Source organism: Malaya genurostris, chromosome 3 (assembly GCF_030247185.1).
Source record: "Malaya genurostris strain Urasoe2022 chromosome 3, Malgen_1.1, whole genome shotgun sequence".
Taxonomy (NCBI): Eukaryota; Metazoa; Arthropoda; class Insecta; order Diptera; family Culicidae; genus Malaya; species Malaya genurostris.
The window spans coordinates 38,871,627-38,884,076 of NC_080572.1; the positions used below are offsets into that span (position 1 = coordinate 38,871,627).

General features: G+C 39.3%; 2 protein-coding genes across 3 annotated transcripts in view; one reads left to right on the forward strand and one right to left on the reverse strand.

Moving 5' to 3' along the window:
• LOC131435313 (peroxidase) overlaps positions 1-12,450 on the reverse strand; it is a 59,490-nt gene that overhangs the window by 31,112 nt on the left and 15,928 nt on the right. Inside the window, exon 2 of one of the 2 annotated variants that reach the window (XM_058603032.1) lies at positions 2,421-2,461. The exons of the other annotated variant lie outside the window; for it this stretch is intronic. The gene's annotated coding sequence lies outside the window, so the exon portion shown is untranslated. The remainder of the gene's footprint in view (positions 1-2,420; positions 2,462-12,450) is intronic. 2 annotated transcript variants of the gene reach the window in all.
• LOC131435314 (uncharacterized) lies at positions 2,508-4,247 on the forward strand. Its single transcript, XM_058603033.1, has 2 exons — positions 2,508-3,584; positions 3,655-4,247. Exons 1-2 carry the CDS (start codon positions 2,631-2,633, stop codon positions 4,168-4,170), a joined length of 1,470 nt encoding a protein of 489 aa, XP_058459016.1. The 5' UTR covers positions 2,508-2,630; the 3' UTR covers positions 4,171-4,247.

Sequence of the window (12,450 nt, forward strand, 5' to 3'; positions counted from 1 at the left end):
CACCTACAATCAGTTTTAAACAGATATTCGATATCATTCTGTATTTTCCAAGCTCTAACATTCCACAAATGTTTGATTGATCATTAACTGCGATGTTTTTAACTTCTACAATCTTTAATCCCACGTTGTGACATTATTGAAAGAGTCCCGTAGTCGGGTGATTGTGTTTAGAGTGATATTTAGCCACCCAAGTTTGTGATCGTTCACAAGTTCCAGTTGCTGTAAGATTTTATCTGCTCCACAGACGTAGTCTACTTGTTTTTGACATTCAAAATCATACCAAATACATTAGACTAAAGAGAACAAGCTCAATAAATGCTTCTTGGAAGCGAAATTTTTTGTCATCAAACTGTGAATGATTGACAAGCTTGTTCGCAATCGAAAGTGAAGGCAATAACATGACAGACTAATAGGAGCTGGGAGGAAATCGATCATGTTTATCACTCAGGTGACACTTGGGTGCTGTGTCATTAGTAGAGGTAGCTTGCTGCTCGTTAATTATAGTCGAGCAGGTGGTTGGTGAGTATAGTCCTATATATACGATCACGAACCGGCAGGTTCAAGTGTCAGACGATTATTGTCAAGTGATACTTTAGTCACCATTCATCCGTTACCGTTGCGGTGATTAATCCGACTAATTTTGCAATTGATGGTAAAATGTCATACCCGTTCGAAAGAGTTTTCTTCAGTTTTTCATGAGGCTGCACAAACTTTGCGGTTTGACAGAACAGCATATCACGAATTGCACCTTTGCTCCTGAACCTTCAACCTAATTCGAGTAATTTCTCAATCATCTCAATAGATGGCAGTTTCCCCAATAGCACAAGCTCAACATTTGCTGAACAATAGCATATTCAATATTATCATTAGTTTGAGCAAGGTCGAGTCTTCGGAATAGAGTATTTCCAGATAGTGGTTTGAAAGCCCTACCGTAATTGGCTTGTGGGTCTTTTTTGTGGGGTGGGTTGAAAACTGATTCCTTACCACTCAGTTCTTAGTTGGCTGAGCTACAGAGAACTCGAAACGTAGAAAACGATAGTGACATGAATTGTTTTATGTCAATATCGTTTGTTCGGCTTGTTCAGCAAAACTGGGCAACTACTTCTAAAACTACACAAAAATCAACTATCGGGTCAACGATGTCAACACAAGATATGCCAAGTCTGTAGATTTATCTGTAAATCTGCACCGTGTGCGCAGATATTTTTTCGTCATCAGATTTTTACAGACGTCCGAATATTTTCGCAGATACTCGGAAAATTTCCAATGTTTTTACTGACGGTAAAGAAAAGCTGCTTTTGACTTTTGAATCTTTTTTCAAATCTTTTTTTCAAAATGGATTTCTTTTCAAAATGGAACTCTTTCTTTAGAGTGTTTTGCATTCTACAGACATTTAACATTTTTGACCTGGCATCTCTAGTCAACATACAGCCACTAACATCGGCATTGAACATTGCCCCCATACCCACGTCTTTCGTGAATACTTGAGTAGTTGAGTATAGATAATTGAAATGTGATTTTCTTTTGTTCGATTGTATGCCACAACGAGAATCATTCCATACATAATTTCATCCAATTTCGAGAGCTCGATCAGTCGGTTGTTGGCCAACGTTGGACGTTTTCGTACCATTTCGAACGACAGCAGCGGCTTTGCAGTCTTGGGAAAATCTACCCAAACATAGGAACTCCCCTTCACATGATCAGGCAAATTCGTGAATAAATCAATTTAGTAACGCGTAGGTATGTGGGTACTTTCATTCATTCGTTGTATGGAACCGCAAATATCGAGACTTCCAGTCTGATTTATTGGCAGTTGATCGACTATAGCTGCGGTGATGCGAACTAAGTAATTATATTTTTACTGACTTTGGCTGGCAGTTTCGCAATGAAGCAACTATGTGAACTGTTTATAGTGCTTATGCAATCGACCGGCCTGTAGGGCCTAATCTAAGAGAACCACCGAAAAGTGAGTTGGCGCAGCAATGAATCGGGTAATTGTTGAATGGTTCAATTGGGAGAAGAGTGCTGCTTGTGTTCGGTTCAATGATGTACCGCCGATGTTGCTTATGGAGCTCTTCAGGCCTTTGAGTTTCGGATCTCAAGAAGTGAGTCTTTGAGTTTCCACGGTAGGTTATCGTGTCATTATTGTGACAGAGCCAAAAAACCACGTTGATTTCAAGTGTAACATTGCATCACTAATGCCCCGTTTACACTTCTGCTGGCTGCCAGCATGCTGGTGTCAGTGTACTGCCCTCTTAGGAAAAAACGTTCAACTGTGGTCCAATGATCCAAAGTATTAGACCAACGAAGGACCACCGTTGAACGTTTTTTTCCTAAGAGGGCAGTACACTGACACCAACATGCTGGCAGCCAGCAGAAGTGTAAACGGGGCATAAGATAGGGCGTTTCAATAGACTTACTTGACTAGCCTGAATGGAATCTAGACGTTGTCGTTATGTACCTGAAAAAGAAGAAGAGAAACATTATTGATACATTGATCTTGCAAACATAGTAGGCGAGTTAAAATTTTAGTGAATTTTTTTTCCGGCTAATCTCATTCCAAATTCGTATCATTTTCAAATCAAATCGTTTTCCAACTTGTTCTAAATCCTAAATTCTACCGTTGAAAAATGGCTTCCAATCGCATCTTTCTAGTGGAAATGGTCGTGGAAGAATTGCAAATTTTTTCACAGGACCCAGATCGGGATCCCTCGTCGGAAACGTTTGATCTGACGTCTTCCGAAGTTCGTCATCTGGAAAAGGGTGACTGTTCCGGGGACGTATGTCCTGGACGTTGCGTTCGTTTCCAGCTGGAAAATCTGGCTCGATGCGAAGTTTGCGAAATGGATTTCGGATCTCAAGTGGACATAGAACACTCGAAGCTGGGTGAGAGCTGTATGTTCACACTTGACCGTAATCGGCTGCACGATGAAAGCGTGCCATTGAATTTCGTAATATCTGCATTGGAAAAGTGGAGAAGTGGTCGCAAAAGGACACTCGGCAAATGGCAGCAGCCAGCGAATGACATTTTTGTCAGTCTATCGAGTAATTACGATAACACCAATGGCAGAACTGGATCGAGAACATCGATCGAAACAGCTATGTCCGAAGGTTCAATTTCCAAAGGCAGTATTCCGGTGTCGGAAACAATCAAGTCACTGTATCCACTACACGGAAAGGGTAACATTGTACGTGGTTATGTTATAGTGACTTTGCGAATTTCCTGTTTGGGCTCAAGGATCACTCAGAAGGTTATGTTTGGCACAAAGCCTAATGAATCGGGTTTTACTTGTTTTAAATCATTGGACCAAGAAGACGAAGAGCAATTTATGAAATGTGTGGCCTTTGACGCATCAATTCATCCACATCCGGTGCTCTGTACGGATTGTGAAATTTCTAAAGAAAATTTACCACAAACTCCTCCAGTATCAGTGTCTAGTAGTAAGGAGGCTGTTGGTTCACCCTACGACGAATACACCGCTGAAATGAACGGAAATGCGATCTCGATCAGAGTGGAGAAAAACTGCGAACTCAAAGTCATGTTACCGGATGAGCCGGACGAAAATTGCACCAAAGGTTGTTGGGTGAGTTCCCGGTTTTCATAATTTTTTTCCAGCTATTTCAATGGTTTCCAAATCATCACACCCCATACAGACTTCGTTAACCATGCCGGATGGTGTATATGCCTTGGAAGAACGCTACGCCCAGCGAGAAATGAATGCATGTCGCTTGCCGGTGGTCCGAGGAAACCTCAAATATCCAGCCAAGCAATGGTCGGGGGATTTCATGTTATGCAAGCAGAAGCGACCAATTTGTGCGGAAGATTTTCGCGTGCGTCCGGATAAAATCCGTTCCATTTGCATGCAAACACGTGATCCAGAGAAACCGATACAGGCTTGCGGAGTAGAAATATGCAAGAAAGGTTGGCACGATCCAAACGTTGATGTGTTTGTTCTGAAGTTGGGCAAAAATAAGACCTCTCATGGGGAAGTGGCTCACAATCAAGTTGAACTAGAATTACGGACACCGAAAGGGCCCATGCTGGAGAAGAAACCAAAGGAAACGCGTGGTGTTCAGGTGATCGAAGCAGAATTCGAAGACACCAAGAGACCGGCTAAGGAAGAAACTAAAAAGCCGAAGAAGGCCACAAAGAAGGGTAAAAAGAAGTAAAACCATTGTAAACAGTAATATTAGAGAATGCGTTTCGATTGATAGTCTATTCATTAAAAGTTGATGATTGAACAGCATATCAATGTTTTTATCTTATCGAGCAACTCGTTGAGATTCCTGGTTTCGGGTCATCTCAGCAGTTCGTTACATAATTGCTACTAACCGTCGATGCTGTGACGATCACTGACATTTAACTTGCTGGCTTAATATAAAGAAGATTAACTAGCAGCTTTCAGTTATAGGGCATTACTTCTCTTTTTATGCTTTGCTACCTTTTATGTGTGGGCACAGTTTCACTTTGAATGCAACTATCAAGCCAGTGACAATTTCGAAAACCGAAAAGGTAAGAGGCTTGTTAGAGCGCTCCATTAACGCTTCATTAACATTGCAGAGTAAGGAAGACGATTTGTTGACGAGGTACAAAGTGTAAAGCTGTTGACAGTTAATAATCCACAGCGCACTGCGGGGTTAGTTAATAATCAACATCGCACTATCGAGACAAATTCAATATAATTTGTCGTTTGATAAAAAAATGTCTCCACCTCCAAGACTGTTGTAAAGCTTCGAAAATTCCTACGTGTGATTAAAAAAATTAAATTGATTTTGAACAATTAACTTGATTTAATGCATCATTTGATGGATCTAATTTTAGCATATTGGATTAGAATGATTGATCGATTTTATGATTGAGAGTGATGAAAAAATAACAATAATTTTTGTGTGTATAATTTAAAGTTTATTAAATTTTAAATAAAACTAGTTTATAGGGTAGTATTTACATGTGTAAAATTTCTTCACAGTTTGTCAAAAGGCTATCGAGATAGTTTTTAATTAAATAGTACTTTGACAAAACATTATAGGCGCGGTCGTGGAAAATTCATGCCCGGTAATCCGAAAAAAAAGCCCGGAATCGATAATTTGACCGTGTTTCGTGTGGTAAAATTGTTCAAGGAGATCCAGACGAACCAGCGGTTAGCAGGCAGCGGAAGCAAAGCAAAGAATTGTATCCCCAACAAGAACACAAGGAAGCTTGGAGAATTACTTCAAGCGCAATCCAAACCTTTCGATTCGGGGTCTAGCAAAGTAGGTCAATTTATTCCGTCTGGTTCTTCCAACAGAAAATGACATTTTGTCTTCAAAATAAGGAAGGCGAACCGGACCGATAAACGGAATATGATGGCCGAACCTCACGTCAGGAAGCTGTACCGCTAGTGTTTGGTGCAGCCGAAACGCATCGTAATGGACGACGAGATGTACATCATTTCGGTACGTTTTTTAAATTTTTCGACTGCCCGGTAAAAGTAATTTGTGTAAATTTTTTGATCTCATGCGCTTTTCCTGGTGCTTAAATTAGTATTATTAACTATTTTTCATATGCAGGAGTGATTTGGGAACACTAAACATGAATGGCGGTGTTTTTCTTCTGATCTGCGAAACATTTTTTTACTGTATCGATTGACTTTCATTGGTATTTTTCGGCAAGTAACGACTAGAGATGATAAAGATATGAAAATGGAAGACGGATAGATATTCTAGACAGAATCAGTTATAAACTTAGATCGGAAAAGCTAGACTAGGCTGGTTCATATGTGCTAGATCGGAAGGAAGGAATGAAATTTATTTTACTTTCTACTCGTGGGAGTCGAGTTTACAACCCGAATTCACGAGTATGGTCTAGAAGCAGTTCTTACCACGCTATGCCACTGACGTGTTTTATTCTTAAGGTAAATCGCCTCTTCGGACCAGAATAAAATGTTGATTCTATGCGTCGGGTTGGGAATCGAACCCAGGCGGCGCTATACCCGTTCTCTCGTACTTGATTGATAGCGCACATGGCATCTCGTATTATGATTTTTTTCTAGTCTGGGCTCTGAATTACCGAGCCAGACAAGTCTTGTTAAGGAAATTTTCTCTCAATTAAATCAGATCGAAACCCACGATTTATTAGGCTATGCAAAGTGAGTATGACGATGCTGAATTATGTGATATCCACAATGAGTTTAAGTATTGGGTTAGCGTGTAAAGAGTGTGTGAGAGTGCTGGATGACGGAAGAACGCGATGAGTGGAAGGCCGCGATTCTATACGAGCAGTGGATAATTATTGTGTCTATGAAAATGTCTGTGAATGCTCCACACAAGGGTTTCGAAATATTGTAACCTAGTATGAGAATCATCAAGTTGAATCATCGATCCGATTTTCTGCGATAATTGTCAACTTGCGATTCTCTCTTGGTAAATTCCACGCAGCGCCGATCATTCATTGCAAAATTGTATCTGTTCTTGTAAGGGCCGTAAAATACTCAGAGTAGGAGGTGAAACGAAGAAATGTAGAAATATTCTCTCACGGTTCATGCATTGAGAGGCAGAAATCTTGTAGCATCATCTACCAGATTGACGATGTTGTATACAATATAGAAAAATATCGAGTCGCTTTCTGCCAAATTATCGGCATGGTTCAGATAATAGATTGCGGACTCTCGCTCTCAAATGGACGGGTGATCAGATATTATAATTCTAGTAAGTTGTCTTTGATTTATTCCGAACGGCATTATCATACAGTAAGAGAACTATTGAGAATTTGAAATCAGCTCCCAAAAACTCAATTAACTTCACTGAACCAAGCAAAATCATCATCACTAATGAACCCAACAACCGTTTTCCGTTCCATTGAAAAGTCAGGGCATCGGCTGGTTGTAGATCACAATGGCAATAAAAATCGCCTCATACTGAACCTTCAACAGTTTGTGATCATCAGAAGAATGCAATCATTTTCAACTGCTGTCCGTTTCAAATAACGATTTGCGAACCTTTCAAAATTGTTTCGGCACTTTGAAAGGTCGTACTCGGGGTATAACATTTTCAATTAGAAGATGTTGACTCAACTAATTGACTGAGAGATGTGCCGCAACTATGGTTCGAAAATGGTTGCTCGTGTGTATAAATAGCTTCATTTCCTTGAAACGTTTCGCTTGTGAAATACCCGATTTCCGTATAGAATGCATTTTCCCTGGCAAAACCGATCAGTAATTCTAGTACTTTGCACATACCCGCTTAGAGACAATTCTGTACCCTATTCACCGCACCAGAATGGTTCTCACGTGTTGTTTAACAATTTCTACTCCAACAATCACGCTATCAGTTAGTAATAGCGGACAGCCTCACCGTCTCATGTTTAATCACTGGGGCCGTACCAGCTATCGTTCATTGATAAACGGTGAGATACAGTGGAAAACAGAATTTAAAGGGAGAAACTTGGCATTCCGGCAAAACCTTGTGTATGACCCCAGGCCAGCACTCCTAAACAAACCTCAACGCGTAATTTGAACGTGCCACCGAGCTTGCACCGACGAGGTACATGCTCTTGAGAAAAATGTTAAACGGTACGAACACTTCAGTCTGCATTTGCAACCAACGGTAGTGCGCTGTTTAGACTTTAATTGCACCTGCTAATAGTTGTGCTACTGCTTTCGATCACCCAAACGAACCGTCGTGTCGGCACAGATTTGGTCTGATTCCGAACTGCCATCCAACGAAATGATGGGCCCCATCATGTCAGATAAAGTAATCCCCGTGTGAGAAAAATGCGTTACTTCCCTTCGAACGGTGCCATGTACCCGCACAGTGATGCTGCGTAATCAGCATGCTTCCCTTCGAAGTAGGTAATGCCGATGGGTGAAATGGCACTTTCGTTCAAGTTATATAATTTCACTGCTTAAAACATTTTCAGTAAATAAATACTGAAAAAAAAAGGTTGAATTTCTGTCATTATACTGTGTTTAATTGTTAATTTTTGTGACATTTGTGGTGTATAATTCAAACTTTCAAAGTAATTTTTAATTATACAACAAAGCTTTAACTGTGCGAATACGACAAATATAATGAAAAATGTATCGCAACAGTTTATTGAGAATTTAGGCTTGCTCATAGTCATACGAGTTGGGTCCTTCAATCAATCCATATTTGAGCTGTCAAGCCCATCATTGAATTGCCATTCTCAAATCGAAAGTTTATTGTTATGATTCTCATACCAGAACCGCTGTTTAGTTTTTTCGTGTTAGCAGTCATTCCAACGACACGCCTGCTCACGAACGAAGGCTTGATATTCAATTTGGACTGGTTGCCCCCTTCAACTGCTGTTACTGACCGTTGATTGATAATGATAAAGTTTTATTAGCCACCAGCCCATTGATTTTTACGCCATCATCACCAATTAAGGATTGCTACGTTTATTTTTTTTCGCTTTACTTTTAAGAGCCATGCCTCATTCGATCACCATCGTTTCATCTGTCAAACTGTCAATTACACCTAACACAGTTATCTACTCCGTCGATACATGCAATAGAAACAGTCACCATCCGACGAACCCTGGTTCCTAATAATTGGTGGGGGATAGTGATAAAGACTGTCCCAGAAAGTATGAACGCACTTTGATTTCGCTGTAAATAATTCACAAGTGTTAGATATTCAAATTTTATTCGATATACTGATAATATTAGACTACAACAACAGAATATTATTCTCAACATTTGCTACTTAGCCATTGTAGACTAGCTGGCGCACCTTCTTGCGAACGTTCCTCATTAAATTCCGTACAGACTTCTTGGCAAACAAGTTTTGACACTTTTTTCCAATCTTTTTCGAACTTTTGAATGGTTTCGGCTGCTGAGACATGTTTCCTAAACTGTGCATTCTTTAATGCCCAAAACTCCTCAATTGGTCGAAGTTGTTGTCGAAGGGCAATTTGGTGGTTTCATGTCTTTTGGAATGAAAGCGACATTTTTGGTAGTATACCATTCTACCGTTGATTTCGAGTAGTGGCAAGAAGCAAGATCTGACCAGAAGACAACATGATCCTTGTGGCTTCGAATCATGGGTAGAAGTCGTTTTTGTAAACATTCCTTGATGTATATTTCGCTGTTCATTGAAGCAGTGGTGATGAAGGGTTTCGAAATCTTACCGCAGCTACAAATTGCTTGCCAGACCATAGCTTTCTTACCAAATTTTTCGACTTCAATCGATGTCTCGGACTGGTTTAACACTTGCCCTTCACGCACCGTATAATATTGTGGTCCCGGCAAGGATTTGTAATCGAGTTTTACGTAGGTTTCGTCGTCCATGATTATACAGTTCAAATTTCCAGCAAGAATCGTATTGTACAGCTTTCGAACCCTCGGCCTGATCGATGCTTCTTGTTTCGAACTACGTTTTGGTTGTTTCTACTCCTTATAGGTTCGAAGATTCAAACGTTCTTTAGCACGAAGAACATTTGACTTCGAAGTGCCAACTTTTTGGGCCACCTCCCGAACTGAAACCTCCATCATGTCCATGATTATACAGTTCAAATTTCCAGCAAGAATCGTATTGTACAGCTTTCGAACCCTCGGCCTGATCGATGCTTCTTGTTTCGAACTACGTTTTGGTTGTTTCTACTCCTTATAGGTTCGAAGATTCAAACGTTCTTTAGCACGAAGAACATTTGACTTCGAAGTGCCAACTTTTTGGGCCACCTCCCGAACTGAAACCTCCATCATGTCCATGATTATACAGTTCAAATTTCCAGCAAGAATCGTATTGTACAGCTTTCGAACCCTCGGCCTGATCGATGCTTCTTGTTTCGAACTACGTTTTGGTTGTTTCTACTCCTTATAGGTTCGAAGATTCAAACGTTCTTTAGCACGAAGAACATTTGACTTCGAAGTGCCAACTTTTTGGGCCACCTCCCGAACTGAAACCTCCTTCTTTTGCTCGAACGCCTTCAGTAACGTTTATCCAACTGAGGGTTAGCAGGACCTTTTTTCGACCCGTTTTCGATTTATCCTCAAAGGTGTTATCCTCACCGAACTTCCTGATTGCGTTTCGCACGGCTTTTTCACTTACTCCTACCATTTTTGCTATCTTTCTCAGTGACAGTCCGCGATCTGTGCACCATTTGTACACAATTTTTTGACGTTGTTCTGCTGAAAGTCCACGCATTTAACTAATAAAAACGAATAAACAACTGCACAAGTGGTTAGATAGTAGTGTAAACAACAGGACGTAGCCATAAAAATTGACAGATTCTGAACCATTGCGAAATGGCAGCGGTTTTTAATTGCGTCCATACTTTCTGGGACAGTCTTTAAGACTATTGCGTTGGCCCGCTGCTAACTAAACTAAACTGGTTATCATGGTAGAATTATGACAAATCATTGCCCATTTGAGTTAGTCTTCGGGAAATATCAAATAGTAACAATCTTCGGAAAACAGTCACTAATGAAAAACGGAAAAGTAGCTACATTCAATTTTTTTTTTCGGTTCTTTAACGATATCAAACTAACTAAAGATTATAAGAGGAGAAAGAATATGAAATCATAGAGCCATAGTACTCAAGGAAGAGCAAGGATGTGAAGAATAAAGTGCGGAAAAGTGAGACGTGACAAGGGTCATTTAAGTAAGCAGAAGGCTTCTCGTATCTAAACTTTTACCTTCTACCAGAGGAGTCGAACTTAGGCATCTTAGCGATACGAGTTAGTTCAATCCGAGTCTCTGATATGTCAGAAAGTAAAGGCAAAGGTCGTTTGCCATTTACTGTCCGAACCGGCAAAAGTAAAGTTACGAGAATTTGTCACATTCTGCCCACGACGGTTTCTCACACAATGTGTTTCATTGTGTTGATATTTTCTCATACAGTTAGTTATAACACCGGAATGGAAGATTTGTCCGAAACTATTGCTACATTCAATTTAATTTATTCGATTTAGGTCTATTCAAACCTTTCCGTTCCGGTTTAGGTGCCTCGAGCTCGGTAAAGTAGAATGCCGAGACAGATTGACAACACAAAATTTTGCTGATTGTTCAATCATCTATATTTTGTTTTCCGAGATTCGATTAGTGCATTTACTGATTTTTCGACAAAGTGCATCTTTTTGCCGAGATTTGGCAAGATCTTGTGCTGCACTCATCAGTGATTAACAATTATCCCGAAATCAGCAAATACGTTTGCAGAAATTTCGAAATATGTTTTAGTTTTTGCCGAAATTCGGCTAGACAACTGTCATTTCGGAATTTTTTTCGCTGGTCATTAGAAAAAGATTGGTGGGTAATGTCAGAGACAGAGCTGGATGAAGTGAAAACGAATAAAACTAACATGCTTTTCCATACTTCGGAAATTTTTTCTTTAGTTTGAGTATACCTATTTATATCTATTTATACAGAAATACATGTATGTGGAATCTTAACTAAAATTTGGAATATTGCACGGAACGACCGAAATCAGCATTTTCGCGAAAAATTTAGTTGATTTGCTGATTTTAGTTAGTTATTTTTTGAGACAACTAAAAAAATCTTACTTTTGCTGATTTAGATTTTTTATTCTCATTCCCTTAATAATAATAAAATATTTGTTGAAATGACTATTTTTTTTAGTTGAATTCACAAAATAAACGTACTGTCATTTCTTAGCTAAGGCACACTTCATATCCAGTCAACTAATTTTTTAGTTGAATTAAAGAAATATAATGTTGTTTTCAACCAATATGAATGGTTGAATTGGCTTCTGCAATCTGCAGCTATATGGCGCCCTGTCACCGAAACGGTAACACCTTAATGACTACTAGCCACTAGATGGCACACTACTGCCGAAAAATATTCAGACGCGGTTGTCTTTTCTATATTGGCAGGTATAAATACGATGTTGTGTTGGAGAAAAAGACATAAACGAAACGTAAACATCTTTTTGAATTTTTTTTCTTCTAAATCACTGTTTCTTCATTCGCACAGAAAACTTTGAGCACTCGGAAAACAAAAACCGAATACAAATAGTACACCGGACGGCGCAGCTCGGAAGGTTTGAAGATACAAAAAAACTTCATCACAATTAGAGTGAAACATTCGAAATTCACTTCACTGTTCCGCGTAAAAACATTATTACGCACAATCGCTTCAAGTGCGCACAAATTCTGAATAAATACGATTTCCACTAACAGTTTACGACATTTTTACATATCGGTTTAGAAATTTAAATAAAGATATATCGAACACATGCGAAAAACATCAAAACAATGTTCAAGCAGTTTCAATAAGACTGTCCTTTTTAGCTTTTTAATGGATTGTTTTGCTTTGACACTTCTCATGAGTTTTTGGCTAATAAACTTGTTAATAATACCCATTTCAGTTTTGGTTTTTTGTGCTGTCCTTCAGTAATGATGGTGATAGATAAATAGAAACAAATTTTCTGATTTTAATAACAAAATTAGTTGTCAATGAGAATTTCGTGTTGGATTGAAATATTGCTGGTTTGAG